This window comes from Aplysia californica, unplaced genomic scaffold (genome assembly GCF_000002075.1).
Source record: "Aplysia californica isolate F4 #8 unplaced genomic scaffold, AplCal3.0 scaffold00151, whole genome shotgun sequence".
NCBI lineage: Eukaryota > Metazoa > Mollusca > Gastropoda > Aplysiida > Aplysiidae > Aplysia > Aplysia californica.
Window position 1 is genome coordinate 695732 of NW_004797421.1, and position 26442 is coordinate 722173.

The following is a 26442-nucleotide window of genomic DNA, read 5'->3' on the forward strand; positions in this document are numbered from 1 at the left end:
ACATAAAACCAGGAGATTGTTTCACACAAAGCCATTTAACACAAAATTCCAGCAACATGAAAGGATTTCATCCCCTATTTTCCCCCTCTTTATTAAATGTATTACCTTAACACAATAAAAATAATTCCAGTAGATCTGGTTACACAAAGTGGAAAGGTAAACAGCAATTTCGTTAATCAAAAAGGATGCCGGGAAATATTTCCAAGTGAAAAGATGATGTGATTCTCATTGGAAGTTTTATTTAATGTGACCATAATAAGTATGACAAAATTACTATAAAAACACATACTGGTAGCTAAAATTTTATTGTTTTGAGTAATATGGGTTATGGCTACAAATTTACATGAACCCTCTCGTGTAAATGAACACCTGCAGGGCTTACAGACCATCTCCGTGTCTATCAACTCTCAAAATGACAATAGTATCCCAATTATACGAGCACACTTGTACATTACTAGCGGGCAAAAGAAACACAAAAGTTCTGTTTACCTTTGCAGTGGTGATCATCTTCGTGTTCCATCTGGCATTATGAAAGGATACGCGAGGTATCACTGTGAATATTACATTTTAACGGAATAGATCTACATTTTCAACTTCCGGTTAATGCATCAAAATGGTCAGTACTGGTTATGGCCACCATTAGATCGGAAAACCACAGTGCATTTCCGGTACAAGGAAACCACTTGGCTGTTAGTAAAACGTTGCGACACCTTCCTCCACATCTCCTGGATGGTTACATCCAGTTCCTGCGTGATTCTCAGCCTTGTTGTCTCCCCTTGATGCGACGATTAATTTCTTCCCAAAAATTTTTAATTGGGTTTTAATCGATGCTAAGGGCAGGGTGATGCTGCAGAGTGATGCCATGGTGTTGGAGGAAATCCCGTGTAACACGGGAAGTGTGCTCACAAGCATTATTTTGCTGGAACTGGAAGTTAAAATTTTGTGTGGGTTGAGGGGCCTAAGAACTCCTGCTATGCAGGAGGCAGCATTGATACCTTGACCTCGACCTTGGCCTTGATTTTGGAAGATCATTGGTCCTATTTTGTGGTTCCACATGATTCCACCCCAGATCATGACACGATGTCCTCCCCAGAGATTCATCTCTATGACACAGTTGCCACGATAACGTTCGTCTCCGTCTTGATAAACTATGAGGTCCCTGTTTGTTGTATCTATGGAGAACAAGCATTTGTCCGAAAATGAGAACTGAGGACCAGTCTCTCAGATGGCTGTTGATATAGTGCAGGGCCCAGTTGAGACCCTCTTGGTGATGGTGTTTGGTCGAGACTGAACCATGGTAAGGTCGACGGCACCTACAGCCTATCTGACGCAATCGTCGGTTCACTGTGTGTCGACTTCTGGCTCTTTCGTGGGTACCCTTGATCAAATCTGACGTTCTTGTAGCTGTCTGAAGTCGATTTGAACGAAACATCTGGACAATGTGTTTGTACGCACGTGCATTGGTCCCTATGGGTCGACCTGACCTTTTTCAATCCGACGTCGTACTCGAGAGCTGAAAATGGCTTATCAGTCTGTGGATAGTCTAGATGTGAACACCAAAATGATTGGCAACCACGATTGGCCTTTCTCCACCATCCAAACAGCCTATTGCTCTTTCTTGCTGTATAGCCCTAAAACATTGCATTGTCGTTGCAAATGCAGACGAAACGACCGAAACGATTTTTTAAAACGGCTTTTATCGCCGAGCTTTGGTGACTATTTTTCACCCTCTTTTCACTTATTTAGACCGTGTTTCGGAGGCACCTTTTCCATGCTTCAATAAAGGGGCAATAATTCTAGTTGCCAGTGACAAACAAGACGGGTGATTTTTGATTTCCAAAGAAGCTATGACAAACTATAGATGTTTTTTTTGTTATGGCCAAAATAGTTTTTTTGTGTGTTTCTTTTGATCGCTAGTACAATATTACTTCAAAGTCTCTTTTACTATTTTAATCTAAATTTTTAGTCCCATATAATTTTTGAAAATATATCATCAACAAAATCCCATTCTCATCTACTCTGTCTGCTTTCCCTTATTAGAGTGAAATAATACACATAGAACAAGCATCTTTGCAAATGTACTGCTTGAAGCCACTTACTGTCTCCTTCTCTCTCTCAATTATGGACAAGCCCTCTGCTACGCGTCTGTGAAAGAGGAAAAAAATGTTCTTTTGGTAATAGTCAACATGTGGCTATAACACAACACAAAACTTTATTACCTATTTCATTTCAATATGCTGTTGAGTTTGAACTCATTCTACATGCTGCATCATACAATACGTTGAACAAAGAATTTTTTTCCAGCTTTGAGAAAACATGTGCAGGGGAAAATATTTTCAAGAACAACCTTCAACAACTTTTCTACCATGAGTCAGTAGTAGTAGTACAGGGTTTTACGGCGCTCGCAACTGCGTAAGGTCATATGAGCGCGCGAAACACAAGTTGGTAGCATTCGCAACAGTTCACTGCACGGTTGGTCGACAATTAGACTTTAAAATGCTAAAATACTAAAATTCAGTGTAAATATATTTGCGATTTAAAACAACTCTTATACATAACAATAAAATATTTCACAATATTGTTTCACTTTACAATTTGCCATAAAGGCCAATGGCCTTCATAAAATTCAAAATTTTGCTGGGACCAACGACGGAAAAAATGTCTTGCAATTTCTTGCATTTATAATATATTGTTTCCTTCGGATCTTTCCAAAGTCTAGACATTCGGTTAAGATGACATTCGGTTAAGATGTGTCTAATGGTAAAATCTGTGTCGCATCCGACACAGAACGGCTTCTCATCTCCCTGTAGGAGATATTTGTGGGTCAGGGCCGTGTGTCCGAAGCGCAGTCGAGTAAAAATGACATCGTCTCTTCTGGAGAGGTCCGAAGGATTTCGCTGTTCTAGTTTGCGTTTTATAACATATAGTTTATTGCTTTTCTGTTTTTCCCAGTGGCTCTCCCACAGACTGGAGGTGTACTTTTTACTTTATTTCTAAAGTCAGTCTGTGGGAGAGTGTTTGTCGTTGATCCCAGCAGAAGGGATGAAGCTTTCTTCGCCAGGTCGTCTACCTGCTCGTTTCCTCGGATGCCCACATGGCTAGGTATCCATGCGAACATGATGTTTTTTCCTGTTTCGGATAGTGTATGAATTTTCTGTTGTAGCCTAACTACAGTGGAAACCATATATAACAGGCCCGGTAATAACAGGGATCCGGTAATAACAGGGATTTTTCAAATCCCCGTTTTTTCCTACTCTTTGTCTCTATTAAAAGTTATCGGCAATAACAGGGCCTCGTCGGAGCCCAACCGGTTATAGCAGGGACAAAGGCTCGTTAACAATGTGTAAAGAGAAAGCGAGAGAGAGAGAGAGAGAGAGAGAGAGAGAGAGAGAGAGAGAGAGAGAGAGAGAGAGAGAGAGAGAGAGAGAGAGAGAGAGCTGGAGAGAGAGAGAGAGAGAGAGAGAGAGAGAGCGCTAGAGAGAGAGAGAGAGAGAGAGAGAGAGAGAGTAACGCAGTGGTGGAGCAAGCCCACGCAAGCCATGCCACTACAAGCACACGCAGCGTGTGAAGCGAGAGAGGGCTGCGGTGTGCTGCAGACCTCGATCTTGCCCGAAACCTAGCAACACGCACGCGTAATGTGTCACCAACGATGTCAAGCGCAAGAGAAAATGCCTTTCAATTGACCAAAAAAAATAAATAATCCAGGTTGTTGACAAAAAGCAAGCTCCACTGGAAGAGATTTGTCGTCAGTTTGACTTTCCACAAGGGTCGATTCATCCCATTATCAAGGATAGAGAGAAAATAGTTGCAGCATACTCCAATGAAAAGTTTGCTCTGGATCAAAAGAAGATGAGACTACCCGATACAGATGCTGTGGACCAAGCTTTGGTGCCAAAACCCCTGTTCGTGGGTACTTGTGGCAAAGGAAACTACCCATGAATAAGTACAGCTGGATTAGTCCACAAATGCTTACTTTCCTTGCATTTCTGATTTAACAGGGATCGGATATAACAGGACATTTTCTCTACTCCCACCATCCCTGTTATATCAGGTTTCCACTGTATTTTGGGATGTAAGAGTGTGTAGTTTGTGAGTGAGGTGATGCAAGACAGAGAGTCAGAAAGGATAAGGAAAGATTTGTTAGGAGAGTTTTCTACAGAGTCCAGTGCCATGTCAATGGCAGTGGCCTCCGCAGAGAAAATGGAGGCTTCAGGATGGAGTCTCCTCTAGTGTGTACTGTTGGAAGATGGGGCTGCGGCGCCCACTTCATTGTCTGTTATGGAGCCATCTGTGAAGATGAGCTCCGCACCGGGGTATTTATCTATTAGTTTTTTGTATTCTGCTTTAAAAGTTTTGGTGTGTGTGCTTTCTTTGTTGTGTGTGGTCAGCTATAAATCTACTTTTGCCTTGGTGAGGTGCCACGGAGGGAGGTCGGGGAAAAGAATTTGTTGGATGTCTTGTTTGGAAAAGTGTAAGTTTTTGAGGTCCTCAAGGATTCTGCAGTCGTGCGCTTGATTTTCCGGTGTTGAGCTCTGTTTAACTGCGTATTGTAGTGAGAGTTGTGTGCGTCTGAGTGGTGGTAAGTTTGCCTTGGCCTGGAGGCTCCCCACCGGAGAAGTGCGGAAATCCCCCAGAGCGAGGCGGAGTCCTTGGTTTTGTATTGGGTCTAGCATTTTTAAGATGTGTGGTTTTGCCGATTCGTAGACTTGACTGCCGTAGTCAAGCCTGGACCGGACGAGGGAGATGTACAAGTGGAGAAGGTGTTTTGAGTCCCCGCCCCACTCCGGAGCGTTTAGCGCTTCCTGGCACCTCACACGAAGGTCTTTGATGTGTGGTATGATGTGAGTTTTTTTGTCGAACATGACGCCGAGAAAACGAGCTTGGTCCTGGATGGGAATCCTTTCCCTGTATAGTGTCAAATCCGGCTGCAGCACACGTCTGCCTGTTCGGCAGAAGTGTACTGCAACCGTCTTTGACGGGGAGAACTTAAAACCGTTATTGTTGGCCCACTTTTCGAGTTTGTGCAGCTGCGTTTGCAGCTGCCTTTCCATAGATTTCAAAAGAGGATTTTTCGAACGGCAGCATATTAAAAAGTCGTCAACGTATAACGAGCTGTCTATGCTGTTTTGGAGGGTTTTTACAACGAAATTTATTTTAATTTCGAATAGGAGAGGAGAAAGGATGCTCCCCTGGGGGACTCCTTCCTCCTGTTAGTGGGGGTCTGAAAGGGAGGATCCGACACGAAACTGGAAGGAACGGTTCCTCAGGAAGTTGCCAATGAAGGCAGGGAAGTGACCGCGTTTGCCGAGTGCGTGCAGGTCTCGAAGAATGCCGTACTTAGTAGTAGTAGTAGTATAGGGTTTTACGGCGCTCGCAACTGCGTAAGGTCATATGAGCGCGCGAAACACAGGTTGTTTACTTTCGCAAAAGTTCACTGCACGATTGGTTAACTATTAGACTTTAAAATGCTAAAATATTAAAATTCGGTGTAAATAATATATTTTCAATTTAAAACAACTCTTATAAATAACAAGAAAATTTTTTAACAGAACGATTTCACTTAACAATTTGCCATAAAGGCCAATGGCCTTCATAAAATTCAATATTCTGCTGGGAACAACGACGGAAAAAATGTCTTACAATTTCTTGCATTTATAATATTTCCTTCGGATCTCTCCAAAGTCTAGACATTCGGTTAAGATGTGTCTAACGGTAAAATCTGTGTTGCATCCGATGCGACACAGAACGGCTTCTCATCTCCTTGTAGGAGGTTTTTGTGGGTCAGGTCCGTGTGTCCGATGCGCAATCGAGTAAAAATGACTTCGCCTCTTCTGGAGAGGTCCGAAGGATTTCGCTGTTCTAGTTTGGGTTTTATAACATATAGTTTATTGTTTTTCTTTTTTTCCCAGTGGCCCTCCCACAGACTGGAGGTGTACTTTTTTACTTTATTTCTAAAGTCAGTCTGAGGGAGCGTGTTTGTCGTTGATCCCAGCAGAAGGGATGAGGCTTTCTTCGCCATGTCGTCTACCTGCTCGTTTCCTCGGATGCCCACGTGCCGTACTTCCATGTTGTGTCGAAGGCTTTTTCTAGGTCGAAAAAGATGGCGATCATGTGGCCTCCTTCAGCGAACGTCTCGCGTATAAAGGTCTCCAGGGGGACCAGGTGATCCAGAGTGGATCGAGGTTTCCTGAATCCGCACTGGAGACCGCTCAGCGAGCCAGTCGTTTCCAGAAACCACATGAGTCGCCTGTGGATCAGTTTTTCAATGAGTTTGCAGAGACAGCTCGTTAGTGCTATTGGTCTGTAATTGGATGGGTGTGTGTGGTCCTTGTTTGGTTCAGGTATTGGAATGACAGTGGCGAGACGCCAAGACTCTGGAAATGGGTGCGACCGCCACATGTCGTTGTATACGTATAGTAGGAGTGTGAGTATTTCAGAAGGTAAGTATCTAATGATCTGGTTGTGGATGTCATCCGGTCCCGGGGCTGTATTGCCCAGGTCCGAGATGCACGATGTTAGTTTGTCTATTGTGAAGTCTGCGTTGTAGGTTTCAGTGTTGTTTGAGTGGAAGTTTAAGTGTTGTTTTTCTCTGTTTGTTTTGATGCTTTGAAAAGTGGTGTTGTAGTTTGCTTGGGATGAGTTTTTGGCGAGAGATGTAGCGCTATTGTGTTTGCGATGTCTACTAGTGTTTCAGCTGTGGTTCCATCCGGCCTCTGGACGTGCCGAATGGTGTCTGTGCATCTACCTAAGAATTTTTTAGCAATTTTGAAAACTTGGTTGAGAGGTGTCTGGCTGTTGATTTTGGAGATGTATTTTTTTTAATGATTGTCTTTAACTCTCCCTGAGGCATCTACATGCCACAGCTCGAGCCTTTAAATAGTTTATCTTGTTTTCTGTGGTGGTGCTGTTGACGGCCTTTCGATACGCTGCCTTCTTTTTCTTTACTGCATCCTCACATTTCCAAGAAAACCAGATCTTGTTCCTCCGGGGTTTTGTTTTTGTTTTTAGTATGTGTTTGTAACATATTTCTAAAAGCTTTTCGAGGAATTTATTGTAGTTGAGGTCGAAATTGGGATTAAGAATCTGGGAACATTGATTGGCAAACCCGTCCCAATCTGCTTTTTCGAAGTTGAAGCGTTCAGGGATCGGGTCGTTTTGGAGGCTATTGTTTTTTAGAAGAATTGCGAAATGGTCCGTACGGTCATCCAACACAGACCACTCAAGATCTGGGACTAGGTCAGGGGTACAAAAGGTGAGGTCAAGGGATGAAGTGCCATAAGTGGCTCTGTTTCTGTAAGTTGGGGACCTATCATTTAAGAGACAGATATTATTTTGAATTAAAAAGTTTTCTATTATTTTTCCTTTCTGGTCTGTAGGTATGTCTCCCCAAAGGGGGCGGTGGGCATTGAAATCACCTTGCAAAATAAAGGGTTTTGGAAGCTGAGCCTTTAAGTCATTTAGTTGGGTTATTTTGAGGGGGTAATTTGGTCCGTTGTAAACTGAGCAGATCGTGATTGGTCTGTCAGGGTGACCCGTACGGCAATAGCCTGGAGGATCGTCTTAAGATGTACTTGTCTGTGAAGTGTGTTGTTGTCGGTGTAGATGCTGGTACCACCGGAAGCAATCTGGTTCTCCGTGTGAATGTGATGGTACGCAGTAAATCCTTTTAAGTCTATTGTTGAAACCGGGGCGAATTTTGTTTCTTTAATACAGGCCACACGTGGGCACAGAATGGCCTGTAAGTGTTGCAATTCTGCAAAGGAAGGTCGGATTCCGCCGGCATTCCATTGCAGGACCGCCATTTTGATTTTTTAGTTTTTATTTTGGAGCTCAAAGGCCCCGGCTTCGAAGAAACACTCTGACTCCTCCTTGCGGGGGAGGCAGAGTGTTTTCTAGGTTGCCGTCCTGGATTGGACGGCGGTCTAGTGGGGGATTTGGAAGGAGCAGCCATTTTGCGCCTTGTATTCTTGGATGGCGCATTCTTGGAGCCAAGTCGGGCACTGCTTGCTGAAAGCTGTGTGCTGGCCGTGGCATTGGGGCAACAAGGACTAGCCTTGCATTCCTTCTCAGGATGCCCGGTCTTGCCACAACGAGGACACACGGCTGCCTGACGGCTCCGTGACTGGCTAAGGCCGAACTTCTGACACTTGAAAATAGCGAAAAAGTGAGTGTCGCACACGGATCCCAGAGGGTTGGGGTCCGTGTCCGACACTCCGCCTTTGAGGGGGTTGCACCTTCTGCAGACGAAGCAGTGGGTCTATTTATATCCCCCCAGCCCACTGGGGGTATACCATGAGTCAGGTTCCTTTATCGATGATCTCAACAGAGAGCACATTATATTCCTTTCATTATTATAAATCAGACTCTTTTTTACGGAGGAAACAATGCTTAGAAATTAATCAGGATCTAAAAGAACTTTCTCACAAATGTCACGTATTATTTTCACGTGCGCATGCCCAAATCAAATATTTCTATCAACTTTAATAACTTCATTGATTCTTGAATCAGATTCCAAGAAAGCAAAACATCAAGAAAGGTGGTGAGAACCAGAAGTCTGTGGGGCATTTAGAAAAATGACAAAAGTAGTAAGCTAGGTTCCTTACGTTCGTAAAGCTTCAAGTTCGTTTTTGTAAGTTTCATGTGAATTCTGGTACATAACAATTAGTTCCTCCAGGGTTTTCTTGTCAGTCGTCTGAAACGACAAATCAAAAAGACTGATAGACAATAATAATGATGATAAAATGAGAATACAACTAATCCCAAAAGACAAAATGTTTGATCAAAAGACAAGATGCAACCGATCTCGTAAATCAAAGAATAGGCAAATAAACAAAAGCAAAATGGAATACAATGGAGCCAAAAGACAGTCTATTCTTTCCCTAATCACTTAATTCTAGTGATCTCCATATATGTTTCTCACCATAATAATATTTAACAAATACATACATGTATGAAGACTAGCTTTGCTAATTCTCTGCCCCATATTTACCTTTTCACTTACAAACTAAAATAAAATGCGAAATCAGAATTCATCTGGGTGACAGAGAAACATTGTGAAAATAACAACCCCTTAAAGGCACGGAAAAACTAGACAAACAAGCAGGAACAACAGAGTGAAAAATAGAGAGAAAGAGAGTGAGGGAGAGAGAGAGAGAGAGAGAGAGAGAGAGAGAGAGAGAGAGAGAGAGAGAGAGAGAGAGAGAGAGAGAGAGAGAGAGAGGGACACAGAGATAGAGAGACAGAGAGAGAGAGAGAGACAGAGAAAGAGAGTTAATACTGACGTGTAAGTCTTCAGAGAGAAAAGGAGGACAGAGAGAGAAAAGGAAGGACTAAGAGAAAAATAAAAAAAAGGAGCCACAACTGACCCCAGCAGTGTTGCCGAACAACAAAGTGGACTGCTGGGTCTCTGTAGCAGTGCCAAATCCAAAGCCAGATTGTGTTGTGCTGGTGCCAAACAAGGGCTTATTCTGATTGAAGGACGTGGTGGCAGCTGAAGTTGTGCTGCCAAAACCTGTCAAGAGTACAAAAATAATAAATACATACAGAACTTAATCAAATGTACACGTACGAGAAATAAAATCACACCATACCCTGTCCTTAGGCCAAAGACATAAAGTTGAAGATTACGTGCAAATCTGTGCCATATCATCTACATATCACTAGGAACAGATTGTAACAACGTAAGCTCAGAAAATAAGTCCAAGGAGAGCCAACACACAAAAGCACATATCAGTCACTAGTCCAAATACCACTGCAGCATGCACAATTTTATACACTCTGAAACAAAAGAAAGCATAGAAACACCCTAGGTACATAATACAAGGGTAAAGAATTAAGCTTTCACTTCTTGAAAATTCTCATTAAAAAAGTAAACGAAAAGGTCTCTCCAAAATCGGCTGTCTTTCACAGAGATAGCCTCTTTGACTTGCTCTGCTCTCAAAGTTGAAACATTCTTTTAAAAGAGCTCTTATTCCTTTTAAAACATACCACTAAAACATGAAGTGCTTGTGTTAGTTCCGAAACCAAATGAAGAAGTTGTTGTTTTAGGCTTGCTAGGCGACCCTGAACTTGTGCTGCCAGTACCTGTCAAGGAAACAGAATACCAATATGAACACATAAAAACGTATTATAATGGACACCAAAGAGAAATAAAATTACACCATACCCTGTCTACAGACTAAAGTAGTGGTGTCATAGCCTTTGTGCAAATCAGTGACAAATCATCAACATTTCCATATGAACAGATCTGGACTACATAATGTTATGGTGCAGAACAAATGGCGTAAGTCAGACTTAGATTTTTGTGAATTGATACAGAACTGAATTCAGTGATGACTCCTGCATGTTTCTGTATATAATAATTTTTTTTTAAATGTGCCAATACATTTTTTTAAATTTAAGAAATTGCAAAATAGCCCAAGTCATAATTATTGAAGAAATGAGAATGCTTTTTAAAGTTTTCTCAAAAGGGAAAAAAAATGATTTAGGCCATTTGTTCAGCACCATGGCATAAGCACAAAAAATAAGTCTAAGGAGAGCCAACGACATAAAAGCGCATTTATCAATCATTACTTTAAATGCACAGCAACCGAGCAAATGTCCCCTTGTTTTGTTCGATGGTGGGCAGAGAGCCCCGAAGTTCAACCAACAACTAAAACACCAATGGAATCTCAACATCATATTGACCCTTTCCCAGCTCTCAACGTTTCCAAAAAGTCTCAGCTCGCGGAAGCTCCGAGCCGAGCAAACAAACACCCACGGGAAAATGGACCTTCACTGAGCTGCTTTTTCTGCCCTCCCTCCTCCTAGGAAACTTCCGGAGCAGCCATACTTGACCATTAGCAGCACTGATGCACAGAAGAAGATTACCGATCTAAATTTAATCTCTTCCAGACTGGTGATGCACCAAGACAGGCACTGGGATACATCCCTATCAACGTCCAGAAGCTGTCCTCAGGTGCACTCTTTGTCAAGTGTGTATCTGAAAAAAGAACTGGCCGGACTCCAGAAGATCACGACCTTCGATGGTATTCCATGTGTATCCGAGCGATATTATAAGTTTAACCAGTCAAAGGATCAGGCCGAAGGGCTAGAACTAGAACTCAGATGGCCGCTGGATCGTAAAAGTAAAAGTAAAGTAAAGTAACCAGTCGAAGGGCGAGATCTGCAGCCATGAGCTGCTCTAGGGATGAAACTGTTGCTAACTGCAAGGGTGTTGTCGAAGCCTGCTGGATTACTCTTCGGCAGAGGGAGACCACCCATGAAACAAAGGTGATATGTGTTTAAAAATGTTTATTTCTATTCGTACTTTTTATATTGTTTTTACACTTCCTATTACTTGCTTTAACTTTGTTTCTATTTGGTAGTTATTTTTTCTGTCTTGTTCTTTGTTTTTCACGTGTACAGAGAACATTTTGGAAACTTCGGCTCATGGGAGTATCATTTGCCTTTCTCTCTCTCTCTCTCTTCACAAGAGGTAAAGTGAAAGTTCTTTTAATCTTACTTTAGTAGAATGAAAGATAATTACATTTTCATAACTGAGCAGGAAGTAAATGAACAGTCAGTTGAGTATTATATTCTTTAATCACATCATGAACTAGACATGAACTTTGCATCCGACACATTCCGAGGATTGGGTTTAAAAAAAAAAAATTGGTGAATTGGGAGGTTTAGGTGAAAGTAAGGATTTATGTATGTGGGCATTTTAGAGAAATAGTTCTATACAGACATCCTAAGGTCGGGGGTGAGTGTGCAGATGACTTGTTACGCTGATCTGCCTTCACAATTTCTGTGGCAATTCGAACGTGAGATGGGGATCTGAGTGTCCAGGAGAAAAAAAATGACCGCCACCTAACCTTATCCTGTGCAGTCTGCTCCCACCTTGTGCAGTTGATAAGTATCCTTATCTGCTTCCTGATGAAATGTGGCTCTATTCATTACAATTTTCTGTTCTTATGATTTAAAATTAGTACTTATTCATTCTTGTAAAGTCTGTGTTAGCTCAGTGCGACAAATGAATTGAAAAGGACATTTTAAAATGAAATCAGCAAAGGGCGCATATAATAATAAATGTCCTGGTTACTATAGTATTGATTCATGCTGAAAGTTCTCAATATGATAGTAAAGGCATTTTATTTGAGAGCTGAACGAGTCAAAAGGGCTATCTCTATGAAAGACAGTATAAACTGGAAAAAACGATTTCTTTTACTTTTATGAGAATCTTATCAAACCTTTCTGCCTCAGAGTTCTTGAGGATCTCAAAAACATAAACTTCTTCAAAAAAGACACAGAACATTTTCTTTTCCCCAACTTCCCTCCGTGACACCTCACCATGGCAAAAATAAACTTTGACCTCACCATACACAACAAATCATGCACAAGCACTAAAACATTTATAACCGCATGTAAAAAAAAAACCTCGTCAAACTATACCCAGAGGCAGAGAAAAAACTTCACAGATGGCTCTAAATCGGATTTAGCTGTAGCAGTCGCCACCCTGTCCACAAACAACACACAGCAGAGGAGGCACCATTCTGAGGCCTTCATTTTTTTTCTGTAGAGGCCACTGCCATTGACATGGCATTGAACTCCGTAGCACACCAATTTCACACTTTTAAACCCCAAAATACAGTCGAACTTGCCATGACGGCCACCTGTATAATATGGCCACCTGTACATACGGCCACTTTCCTTTTCCCCCTTTGCGTTTTTTCTATGTTATTTAACTGTGTAAAACGGGCACCTGTCCAACATGGACGCGGCCACCCTATTTCATCAACCCACAGACAAATTTACCTGCCTAACTCCACGTGTCTACTGAGATGGACACGGCCTGATCTTTTGCCGGGAGGAAGAAAATCGGTCCGGTCGTTTCCGTCTTGTGTGTCCACCAGTTGGGACAAGACACGTCTAGTCTGTTGGCCTACTGGCCGTATTATTCCACACACTGTGACCCAAGGCTGTGTCCTCGGTACAGGGTTATAAATAGTCGAGGTCAACGAATCCACGGCGGGAATAAGAAATGAATGGGTTTTTAAAAAGGAAAATTGGTAAAATTATTAATATGCGTTTAAACCAGGTGGTTTGCGCGTAGACTTTGCAAATTTGAGGCGCTAATTACGAATATGACATTGGAATTTTAATCCGAACTCAAAACTAGGGTTTTTTAAAGCTCCGGTGGAGCCTATGGCTATAGAGTCACGACCCGGCCGTCTAAAATGCAGCAAGTGGCTTTCCAACCAACACGTCTTTTGTTGGGGCGTGTCGTTTCGTGACTGTTGACACAGCCAAACGGACTTTTCCTTATTTCTTAGGAAATAACCGGTGCTCCATTTCAACAACTGACTTTCCGAGAGACGGGCGGAATCGGGTCGGTTGGTGTCCGTCGCAGTGGACACGGGCCCTTAGGTCAGTACCGCAGTACGACATTCTTGTCTCGGACAGGACTGTCCTGGTCTACTGTCGATTTTTGTGTATGTCAAAACAGATAATGGACTAGGACAGGACTGATCCGGCGCATAAGGCGGCATTTTTGTTGTTGCCCTCTGCGGGGTTAAGAATGCATTCAAAAAATATCCAAATATTGTCCAAATTAGGAAAAAAAAAGATTTTCGAGATCAGCGACCCAAAATTAGCAAACATCACACGGGGGACGCAATTTAATGCCCGATTACGACGTTAAATTATATATTTGTGTGTGTGTGTGTGTGTGTGTGTGTGTGTGTGTGTGTGTGTGTGTGTGCGTGCGTGCGTGCGTGCGTGTGTGTTCGTGTGTGTTTCAGCGGGTGACCTTGATACGTGTATTAATACACAATTTCACCACTGACGATCAATTAAGAAATAAAATAATTTGCTAGAATTTACATAGTATCGTACCAAATCAGGTTCCTCGCGAGCCATTTTGTTTATTTTGAGACGCTGATTCCGAATATGAAATCAGTTTTGAGATGCAATAGTTATTTTAAAAAATTTGTGCCCTAGTCCTGTCCCACCAATTCTGTAGCAATTCACAACTGCTCGGGACTCAAATCGACAAGAATGTCCTGTCGTAATAGGTGCGGTACATTACTGGTACTCTCTAATTCAAAGGTTTCAAACTCCGGACGGGTCAGTCCCAGGACAAACTGCCGTAGTGCGGTACTTGCCTTAGACGACTAGGCTTTGTATAAATTATGCATTTTCCCCAGACGCTGTGGACAAGCCGTCATAATTCATTTACCTGTCGTCATTGCCAGTCCCTACAATGGACGAAACAGTCATGTTGCTCAGGCTAGTACCACACTACGACATTTTTGTCTCGGACAGGACTGTCCTGTCCCACTGTCAATTTCTTGCATGTCAAAAGAGATACCGCACTAGGACAGGACTGATCCGGCTGTTCTGTTGTTGCCCACGGCGGGGTTAAAAATGCATTTTAAAACATTCCTAAGTATTGTCCAAATTAAATTTTTTAAAATATTTTCGAGATCAGCGACCCAAAATTAGCAAAATTCCCGCGGGGAACGCAATTTAATGCCCGGTTAGGAAGTTAAATTATGTGTGTGTGTCTGTAAATTTTAGGCTAGTACCGCACTACGACACTTTGTCCTGGGACAGACCCGTCGGGAGTTTGAAACCTTAGAATTAGAGTGTAACGTACCGCACCTATTACGACAGGGCATTCTTGTCGATTTGAGTCCCGAGCTGTTGTGAATTGCTACAAAATCGGTGGGACAGGACTATCCCAATCCCGGGGTAAGGCTAGTACCTTACTACGACATTCTTGTCTCGGACAGGACTGTCCTGTCCCACCGTCGATTTTTTGCAGCCTATGCATTAGGACAAAACTGTCCCAGACTTGGTGGCCGCCTGCTGTCAAGATCGTGGGGCTTGTACGTTGTGACTTATAATCACTTCAAAATTAGCCGCCGCGCAGGATTAAACTTTGGGCATAAAATTTTAAAAAGAATTATCGTATCTCAAAACCGATTTCATATTCGGAATCATCATCATCATCATCCAGTGCCAGATCTGCGACAGACATCGACGATCATGGTTTTCCATTCATTCCTTTGCTCGGGTGCTCTAAAAAAAACTACGTTTCCCTGATCTTTCCCTGTTACCCATTTGTTTAGGTTCCCTAAGTATGTTGATCTGGGCCTACCCCTGCCTCGCTTGTCCTCAATTTTGCCAGTGACAGCTAGATGTTCAAGACCCTTATGTCTATTCAGGTGTCCCAAAAACTGCATTTGTCGTTTCCTGATTGTTTTTAACATTGAGCGTACCACGTGGGCTTCATGAAGCACTACCTCATTTGATTTCTTTTCCTTCCACGATACTCTTAGAAACTCCTTAGAAACCACATTTCTGTTGCTTCTATTTTATTTTCACGGTCTTTGGTGATTGTACAGCATTCACAGCCATATCGTAGGGTTGACCAAACGTAGCATTTCAGGACTTTCATTTTGGTGTTCATTGAGATGGTTTCTATTTTTCAGGATTGGGCTCATTTTTATTGAAACTAGCCTTAGCCATTGTAGTTCTCCTTTTTATTTCTGTGGAACATTTGGTGTCAGATGTTATCATATATCCTAGATATTTAAACTGTGTGACTTGTTTGATCTTTTCACCTTTGCTAATCTAATGAGATTACAACTAGGCTTTGCTGCTTTTTGGATATTACCATGCATTCTGTTTTCTTTACATTCAACAATAATCCTTTACGTACACTTTCTGTTACAACAGTATCTAGAAGCAATTGAATGTCCTTTTCGGAGGCTGCTATTAAAACTGTGTCATCTGCATGCCTGATGTTATTGATATTTTCTCCTTTTACTTTGAGGCCTGAACATTCTTCTATGTTTCTAAGGATTGTTTCACTGTACATGTTAAAGAGGTCTGGTGACATAACACATCCTTGCCTCACTCCTCGCCTGATCTGCTTATATTCACTGTATTCTCCATTAATTCGTACAGCAGCGTTTTGGTCCCAGTACAAATTTCTGATAATTCTTAGATATTTTAAATCTATGTATTGCTTTTCCAGTATTTTAAATAGCTCATCATGTCTAACTTTATCAAACGCTTTTGAATAATCTATGAAGCATAAATACAGATTTTTCTATGCTTCAATACATCTTTCCATTAACATTGTTAAGGTGAATATATATATACATATATATATATACATACATATATATACATACATATATATATATATATATATATATATATATAGATATATATATATATATATATATATATATATATATATATATATATATATATATATATATATATCATTTCTGGTGCCCATGTCAGGAACAAAGCCGAATTGCGTTTTAGATATCTCGGAACAAAGCCGAATTGCGTTTTAGATATCTCGGAACAAAGCCGAATTGCGTTTTAGATATCTCTGGTCTTGCACTTTTTCTCTATCTTCCCATTATTACTCGCAGCAATATTTTTTGTAAAATGACTCATAAGGCTAACTGTTCTATGCATATCACACTCAGTGGCACCTGTTGTTTTAGGTAAAGGTATAAAAACTGACTTCATCATATCTTCTGGGATTTCACCGCTGTCATAAATAGCATTTAGGAGCTTTGTGGTTATTTCAGTGCCTAGTTCTTCAAGCGCGACAATCACTTCAACTGGAATATTATCTGGCCCTGTGGCCTTTCCTTGTTTCATTTTCCTAATGGCAGATTGTACTTCTGCTTTCAGTATTGGTGGTCCATTTACCGTTTTTCTCCTCTATTATCTTTGAAAAGTTCTTCTATGTATTCTGACCATATGGTTAAGACATCCCCGTTGTCCATTAAAATATGTGAGGCAGCGTGGTGGAATCTGGCTCTCGTCAGTTTTTGGGCATATAGAGTTATTTGTATCATCTTAAAGTTTGTTCAATTGTCTTTATTTGGGTGAAAAAAATATCCATTTCTCTTGAATGCAAGTCGAGATATTTGCGAATGAAGGGGGTGGGGGTCACCTGTTTTCAGAGATAAGATTGGTGAGAAAATGGCTGCCAAAGATTAGTTATTTCCTTCCGTGGTAACTGAAAATTGACACTTTTTTGTGCCTTTATTCAACGTTTTTCAGAAAACCTACACAGAAATGAGTTCTTTTGGGCATGAAAGGTGTTGAGCCAAAAAAAACAAAAGTTTGATAAAAATTCACAAACCAGCGGAAAAATGCAAGTTTCTTCACTTTGATTATTTTGACGAGAGCCTGATTCCACCACGCTGCCTCACATACCCCTTCCCTTTGATCTAATGCATCCTGTATTTGAGCATCCTTTTATCCCACTTACTTCTTTGATTTTGGAATGCATGTATTTGCTGTCTTTGTCTTGGTTCTTCTCTATTTGTTGACACTGATCTTTTATCCATGTTTCTTTTGCTTCGTTGCATTTTTTCTTTATTTCTCTGTTTAAGATGGTGTACTTTTCCACTTTTGATTTCGCTTTTCTTCTCTCTTCCATTAGTTTTAATATGTCCTGGGTCATCCATTTTTATTAGCTCTTTTAGCTTTCGGGGGGATATTTTCTTCCACAGCTTCCATTATTGAGTCTTTCATTTTCCTCCATAGTTCTTCCGATGTAGTAATGTTTTCTAAGGCTTGAAATTTATTTCTTACATCTATGGAGAAACCTTCTTTCAGTTTTTGATTTGTCTTTAAAAGACTTATGTCAAATTTAGGTTGATACTTTAACTTTTTGAGTTTCTTTAGTCTTATCCGCATTTTACACATGACTGGTACATGGTCACTATCACAGTCTGCTCCTGGCATTGATTTAGATGATTTTATTGTTTTTCTAAAACGTTTCTGAATAAGCATGAAGTCTATTTGATTTCTACTTCTATCACCAGGACTCTTCCAAGTGTATCTTCTTCTTGGGTGATTTTCATACCAAGAGTTTGATATCATAAAATTATTTTCTCTGCACCATTCTACCAGACGTTCCCCGCGTTCATTCTCTTTACCTAGTCCCCATGGCCCAACTATATCTTCTATACGTGTACTACCTACTTTGGCATTAAAAGTCTCCCGTGACTATCTTTACATCTTGTGATTTTGATTGTTTCATTGCCTTATCAAGGTCTTCACAAAAAGTCTCAATTTCCTGGTTGTCGTGCTCTGATTTTGGTGCATATATTTGGATGACACCTATGTCAAAAGGTTTTCCCTCTAATTTAGCCACTATGACTCTATCTGACACTCCCCAAAAACCTTTGATGCTCTTTGCTGTTGCTTCGTCAAATAAAATTCCGACTCCTCTTTCCTCCTGAATATATAATTGTTTCGGATCCTCTTTTAATCAAGCCTGCCCCCTCCCATCTGAAAGGCCTAACATATTTAACTTCATCCTACCCATTTCCTGCTCTATATTATCTAATTTGCCTTTCTGGTACATTGTTCTTACATTCCATGTGGCGATGTTAAGTTGCTTATTTTTGCAGCTAGTAGCAGGATGACGATCGGGCGCCACCTGCTGCCCGTGGCGGTCCCTACCGAGCGGGGAGTTCAGAGCTGGATCATGAACCCCCTTAACGCTGCTATCTGATAAATGAATGTTCTTTTCCATGACTATTCTTGGGATGTTACAGCAGTGGTTTCCCGTTGCCTACTGCCGGTTTGTGTACAGTTTTCTCTGCTAGCCTTTGTCATCCATGGACAGCTCACAAGGCAGTGAGGGCTTTGGTAGGATTTATGGCGCCTCCCGTCGCCAAGATGGTCCTTTCTTCGAGTGTGTGAGGTATTTATTCGAGTGTGTGAGGTATTTATTGAAGTATTATTCGGAATCAGCGTCTCAAAATAAGCAAAATGGCTCGCGGAGAACCTGATTTGATGCGATACTATGTAAATGTTAGCAAATTATTTTATTTTAAAATGTTTATCGTCAGTAGTGAAGTTGTGTATCAATGTCACCCGGTGAAACACACTCACATACACACCCACACATCCACACACACACACAAACACACACACGTACACACACACACACACACACACACACACACACACACGCACACACACACACAAATATATAATTTAACTTCGTAATTGGGAATTGCGTTCCCCGCGTGATTTTAGCTAACTTTGGGTCACTGATCACGAAAATCTTATTATTTTTTATATTTGGACAAATATTTAGGAAATTTTGAGAATGCATTTTCAATCTCGCCGGGTGCAACAACAAAAAAGCCGCCTAATGGGCCGGATCAGTCCTGTCCTAGTGCGGTATCTGTTTTTGACAGGCAAAACATCGACGGTGGGACAGGACAGTCCTGTCCGAGACAAGAATGTCGTAGTGCGGTACTAGCGTATTTCTCTATAATCACAGACGATATTACCACAGGACTGGGATAGTCCCGCTCCACCGATTTTGTAGCTATTCACAACTGCTCAGGACTCAAATCGACAAAAATGTCCTATCCTAATAGGTGCGGTACATTACACTCTAATTCAAAGGTTTCAAAATCCAGACGGGTCTGTCCCAGGACAAACTGTCGTAGTGCGGTATTCGACTCGATCGCCTGAAACTGAAAACAAACACGTTTGTTTTTGAGGTGATCGATTCGGGCGATCGGGCTGATCGGCCGATCCCATCCGTAGTGGGCACCCCGTATTAGGTAGCTCCCAATGTTTACCCAAGTTGATTAATGGGGAACAATAAAAGTTCAGCTGCCGGTGAGGAAAGCGTGTGATTCGTCATAACTCAGTCCGTAAACCTAGTCCATAACAAGACAATTGAAGTCAACACAAACTCGCGACAGTGACCCATTTGTCAGTTTTTCCATGGCACTTGGCCTTCCTTGTCTCAATGTCTGACACATTTCCTTGTTTTGACCTTTCATGGAACCATCATTTTTTTTAAAAATAAGGATAAAACCAACGGCAAAAAGTCCCACAAAAACGCTCATATCCTCTCCCCCCTTAAAAAAAAAAAGAACTAAAATAACCCCCCCAAAAAACAACAAAACATTTTAATGAACCCAACGGTAGTCCTAAGCCTGCGACCATCACCTTCACTTGGGATCTAAGAAATATGGTTTGTTTTTTTCATTTTGATCAGTCCTGCGTATGACGGCCACCTGTCTTAGACCGCCACTTTTCTCCTCGACAATGCATGGCCGTCTTATACAGGTTCGACTATAGTTAAATTGCAGTTGAGGATTAATTCCTTGACTGAATAGGGGAAAATATCATCTTTGTATGGCTACCTAGCCTTGGGGCCATCTGAGGAAATAGGTAGGTCGATTTTCTGGAGAAGAAATCCCTGTCCCTTCTGTTGGGATCAACAGAAAACACCCTCCCACGGACAGACTTCAAAAATATTGCCAAAAGGTCTGTGGGAGGAACACTGCGGCAAACAAGAACAACTAACTCTACAATATTGTGCTCGAACAACATCACAAGAGAAACAGATGGAGATACACTCAATAAAATTTCTCCCACAAACAGAAATTGAACTTACGTCTTAGAGCACGCTTTATTCGACGGCTAAGAGCGTTACCACCTGTATTGGCTTGACTGGTGTTGGACACTTCTCCGAAACCTGCTGAATTCCATAAAAAGAAATTTTAACATTAAATGCACACCATCACAAAGAGCTTATCCAAAAATGTTGGAAACCCAAACAAAAGCAGGTACCCTTAAAATTCTGCTTGACAGTGAAATATCAGTAAAACTATATCATAGGATGAGACAAAAACACAATTCGTAACAGGTCCTGTGAGAAAGTATTTCCAAACTTTCAGCACTAAAAAAAAGCACAAAAAGCACCATCCGTGTTCGTAGTGTAAGAGTTACAAAATTTGCCCTATCACGATGATGATTTTAATTTTGATTTCTACAAAGTGAAGTTGTAATATTATCTTATCCTGTGTCTTGGGCCTCGCCTCTGGTCTGATTGCAGACATCACCAGCGACAGAGAGCCCAGCACAACATCTGACCCGGCACACTCTTCTTTTAACTCCGGACTTAAAGTGCAGAACCCCTCTGGCAGAAAGAGGAAGGTGAGCCATGTTTGTAGGAAGAAAAACTCGAGGCAACTGGCCGGAGCCACCAATTTTGGCTGAAAACAGTGTAACCTGCTCGTGCATGAGAAATGTGCGGCCAAACTGGCCGAACGCATAAACATGATAGTCCATAGCAGTTCAACATCCTAAAGAAAAGTGGTTCATTCATTTCAAGACTGCTTTGGAGACCAGTGACACAGTCATGAAAAACAGTCCGGGAGGAAGCAGGAAGCTTTAGACATCATTTGTATCCACACCAGAACTTTTGAGGATTTGTCAAATTCATATCTCGCGTAGAAAATCAGTGGCCAGTGTGCTTTTTCTGGTTACGTTTTAAAGAAAAATATTCTAATATTGTGCATATTCTTTTGTGAATTATTGTGTTTTCACTTTGGATTTATTGAGTCATCTTGAATTTTGAGCAAATATCGACGGGCAAGTAGGACCTGCTATTGTTCTGGATGTGTGAAATATTAACATTTATTGTTTTCTTTTTTGTGATTAATCCAAACGCACAGTCTTTTAATGTTTAGGCATTGTGAAAACAGTTTATATTGAGTACATATGCAAGGAAAAAAGGAAACAAATTCAAAATCTCTTCTTTTTTGTCCGATTTTCGTACATTCTGATAAACCAAAATGGGTGACCTTTTTCAAATTGACACAACTTCTGCAACAATTAATCATCATCATCAAAGCCTTTCACTCCTGGCAGGGTATAGGCCACATACAAGTTCCTTCCATTTATCTCTGTCCTGGGCCATCCTTCCAAGCTCGTTCCAAGTGAGCTTCATCTCTCTCATGTCCCTTTCACGCATCTCCTCCATGTTTCCCGTGGCCTACCCCTGCCTCGTGCTCCTTGTGGGTTCTAATGTAATGACTGTCTTGTAATGTTTCCGCTTGGCTTCCTTAAGGTGTGTCCCATCCATCGCCACTTTCTTAGTCCTATTTCTACTTCTGTATCCTTTTTCCGATCCTTTCCCACAGCTCTTCATTTCTTATTCTATCCTGCCACTTAATTTTTAGAATACTCCTCATACTGTCCCCGTGGTTTGATGCACCCCGCATAATTTAGCAAAATTTGATCATTTTTTGCATAATTTCTGATTATTTTCCTTTATCATTAACAGAATCGCTTAATTTCACATTTTTGGGCTAATTTTGCATAATTTCAGAATTTTTTTTCATAAAATGATGGGGACAGCTCATACATCTGTGGATGAAAGTCTGGACTTTATTCAGTACTGTCTTTGTTGTCTTCCAAGTTTCGCAGTCATAGAGGAGCACAGACTTGACGTATGAGTTAAAGAGTCGAATCTTGGCGCGCAGTGAGATGTTGCTTGCTTTCCAGACTTTTGATAATTGATTGAATGCTGACCTTGCCTTGGCGGTTCTTGCTTTAACATCTGCCTCGGTTCCACCTTTACAATCGATGACACTTTCAAGGTAGGCAAAGGAGTCCACTTCTTCAAGGGGAGTGTTTTCCACTGTCACGGCAGAGCTTGAAACTTTTCCTAACTTCACTACTTTTCACTTGTCTGGATGTATATGTAGGCCAACACTCCTTGATAGGCTGTTGAGTTCCTTGGTCTTTTCTTGCATCTGAGCATGTGTGTGTGAGAGCAGTGCAAGGTCATCGGTGAAATCCAAGTCGTCCAGCTGCTGCCAAGGAATCCACTGTATTCCATTACGCTAGCCTCTGGTGGCTTCTTTCGTGACCCTGTCAATTGCCAGTGTGAAGAGAAAAGGTGAGAGCAAGCATCCTTGTCGCACTCCAGTCTGTACCTGGAATGGTTCTGAGAGTTGTCCTTCGGGGAAGACTTGGCAGTTTGTTCCATCATAGGTGGCCTTCACAAGCTTGACGATTTTGTCAAGTATTCCATAATGCCGCATGAGTTTCCACAGTTTCCCTGTCCACGCTGTCAAACCCCTTTTCATAATCAATGAAATTGACCACAAGTGGTGAATTCCATTCAAGCGATTGCTCAACAATGAAGCACAGAGTAGCAATCTGATCCACTCATGATCGGTTTTTGCGGAATCCTGTCAGGTTTCCTCGGAGCTTCTCGTCTGTTGCCAGCTTGATTCTCTACAGGAGTATCCTGTTAAAGACTTTCCCAGTTATGGACAGGAGTGTAATGCCTATATAGTTGTTACAATTACTAAGGTCTCCCTTCTTTGGCAGCTTGATTTGGTGGCCTTCCTTCCAGTCATCCAGTATTAACGTTGTGGTTGTTAGCTGATAAAAAATTTGATGTTTGAAGGTTTTCTGTAATACAATTTCTAGCTTTAAAAAATCGTTCTTTCAGATTACTTAACATTTTTATAATACTCATTTAAATTGCACAAAAACCACATGAACACGTTCAAAACTCAACAAAAATATATCCTTTACATTGGATCAATCCGTAGATCAGTCCTATTGGAGACGGGCGTTAAACTAGGAGGTCCCACCCCTTAAATGACCTGATAGTGGTGACAGGGGCGTTAAACCCATACTATTTCAGCATTTCAATCCGTAAATAACAGAGCTACAAGCGTTTTAATGAGGCTACCCCAGTTTGCTTGTCCAATTGCTGAAGAACAAGTAAAATACCCAATACCTGGGGAGCAGCTTTCTGGAAAGGACCTTAGACTAACTTAGACAACAATGGGTTAAGTCATAGATACACAGACCATGGGGTCAAACGGTCATGCCAGCGGGGCAAAGGCCAAGAGCATGATCTTGTGTTTTAAACATTTCAGTAACCATAGGGAAAGGGGCATATCTTTACCATGAAACGAAAATAGAATAAAAAGTTTATAAAATCCTCCACAACTCAGTGGTTGCCCAATGCTTGTGTTGGCCTGACCTCAAAAAAGCGCCCCACGAGTAGCTGCTCTCGACCCCCTGACCCCATCCCCGCCAAACAAGCCATAAGTCTCCAGCATAAAATACGTTTGGGTGCCACTAGTCCTTTCATGCGAGAGGGGAAAATATAAAACAATATCAATTCTTAAAGAGCACTTATTCGTCTTACAACATACCTCCAAAACTTGAGGTGCTTGTATTAATTCCGGAGCCAAATGAAGAAGCTGTGGTGGTTACCTTGGCAAACATGCTACCCCCCGAACCGAACCCAGGACTGGTTGTAGTAACTTTTCCAGACCCACCAGGCTTTGCTACAAATAGGATGCTCTGAAAAGTATGTCCAGAAAACATATGGGGATATAAGGTATTAAAAACTCAAACCTCATTATACCACCTCCCCCCGGCCTCCCATGTTGCCACTCCGCTAACCGTTAGGTTTTGCCAGTATACAAAAAGGAACGCCTTATAAGCATAGTATTTGTGCCTTCCGCCATCTGCTGTCTGAATTGTGCGGTCCTAACTAAACTATAATGTAGATATTTGCCCCTTTGTAAGCTACCTCCTGCGAATTGGGCGCCAGAGGTACACACTACACACAGAACACAGCACCCATTCTGAATAATCTCTTTCTGAACTTTCTCACACACATCCTTGTGAATTCTACCCTTTTCTAGTGTTTGTCCCCAATTTGCTCATTTTTTTAGACTGATAATGAAAATGCTTTTATTATTTTCAAGCTTTGGCTAACATTATTTTTGAAAACAAAATTGGAATTAAATTTCAAAATGGCCTGAAGAAAATGCAAAGGAACTGTGCCATCTTGACCTGTCGGCAAAATATTTGGCATCATCAGATCTCAGCATGATGACCAAACGTTTGGCAGGCGCCCGTGAGGCTTTTGTATTGTGAGAATTCATGCTCATGTCTATGTGACGATCTGAGGCGGCCTGAGAATTGACGAGTATCGGATAAAAAAAAGACTGTATGTGTACAGGGTCCATGATACATATATCTAGCTTCAGATCCAGCAAAAAATTCAAGTAAAGTTCAGCTGGAGCTGTACATGCTGTAATTGGTTGTTACTTGTTTACCCCTGTTCATGGTAATCTCACTAGCAGATCTAGATTTGCTATATATGAGTCAAGACTGGCCACAGTTTGATTGTCTCTATTCTTTACCACTCTACCACTAGTCAAGACGGCAATCGGTGCTATCCCGTTATACCGCCATCCCCGCTGTACAGCCAACAACATGCTCAGGCAGTATGACAGGGTGTGGCTATATATATATATATAAATTAGAACACTGCTAACCCCAAAATACAAAAACATTTGATAAACTGACAAAATATTAAACCAATTTCAGAAAACAAAGATGAAGCAAATTAACGAAAGCAAATAGAACGCAACCAATGCATAAAACTCTAGTAGAAAGACCAAGTTCAAAATCATAAACCCATGGCAAAATTTTATGAATCCAGGGTCAACCTAACTTTATTATTCTCTGAACCAAGCTACTTCATTTTTTAAACTTTTCTCAGCTTCTGTTACCTTGAGGCACTGAGGGGAGAAGCAAATGTCTTTTCTCATTTTGCTGTGTCATTGGTTGCATGAATATTATATTGTTTTTGCTTAATGTTTCTCTGACCCCCCTCTATCCATCTTTTCCAGGGCCTGCCTTTTCAGTCTTCCTCCGTATCCATCTCTGGTTGTATGTTCTCACTTCTATACCAAACCATTTTATGCGTTGTTTGTCTAAGTACAGAGCGTCAAGCAAACTTGTTCTCTGACAATCTCGTTTCTAGCCCTGTTTCTTATTGTGAAGTTTAACGTTTTTCCTAGGTATTTCATTTTACAGATATCTATTTTACTTTTGTAACTCTTGTTTATGGTGCATTTTTGGGGGGTTTGGTAACAGTGTTGGTATGAAGATGCTGTTTAATGAGTTAACACTTTGTTTCCATAGTGATGTTGGGATGTGAAAGTAATGGTGCAAGTTGATAAGTCAGTGCACTTGTCTTTTTTTATTCTGGTTTCTAATTTTCCATCTTGGGTGAACATACTTCCCAAGTATGAGAACTCCTCAATTTGCTTGATCTTACTGTTGTCAACTGTGATATAAAGGTTCTGGTTTTTTTTGCTGATATTTAAAGTCATGAATGACAGCCTTACTGACTGTGATCATGAAAAGTCGTTTAGCTGAGCCTTTTAGATATATCAGCAGCTTTTTATACGTTGACCATCATATTCTATTGATGTGATATTACTTACAGAAGCCCACATGGGCCACTTACTGATAAAAACGATTAATAAGTGACAAATGCAGTTTCTGGGACAGTTGAATAGACATAAGGGCCTTGAACATCTAGCTTTCACTGACAAAATTGAAGGTAAATGAGGCAGCTCCACCTAAAGCAACTTACTTGGAGAGCCTAAACAGGTCGGTGACGGGGAAAGATCTGGATAATGAAGTAACTTTTTGAGAGCATCCAAGAAAAGGAATGAATGGCAAAACAAGATCGCCTATGTCCGTCACAGGTCTAGCATTCAACGATGCACACACACAGAGAGAGAGAGAGAGAGAGAGAGA

At 41.3% G+C, this 26442-nt stretch overlaps 1 protein-coding gene across 14 annotated transcripts in view; it reads right to left on the bottom strand.

Annotated features, from left to right (window-relative positions):
* Positions 1-216: 216 nt before the first annotated feature.
* LOC101849536 (nuclear pore complex protein Nup98-Nup96) overlaps positions 217-26442 on the bottom strand; it is a 44921-nt gene continuing 18695 nt past the window's right edge. For 11 of the 14 annotated variants that reach the window (XM_035969504.1, XM_035969502.1, XM_035969503.1 and 8 more), the window contains 6 exons: positions 24030-24180; positions 20459-20542; positions 9988-10083; positions 9366-9511; positions 8604-8692; positions 217-2145 (listed from right to left, as the gene is read on the bottom strand). In XM_035969504.1, the coding sequence (XP_035825397.1) occupies positions 2037-2145; positions 8604-8692; positions 9366-9511; positions 9988-10083; positions 20459-20542; positions 24030-24180 (675 nt within the window). In that variant the 3' untranslated portion in view covers positions 217-2036. The remainder of the gene's footprint in view (positions 2146-8603; positions 8693-9365; positions 9512-9987; positions 10084-20458; positions 20543-24029; positions 24181-26442) is intronic. The other 3 variants (XM_035969506.1, XM_035969508.1, XM_035969507.1) reach the window with 3 other exon arrangements.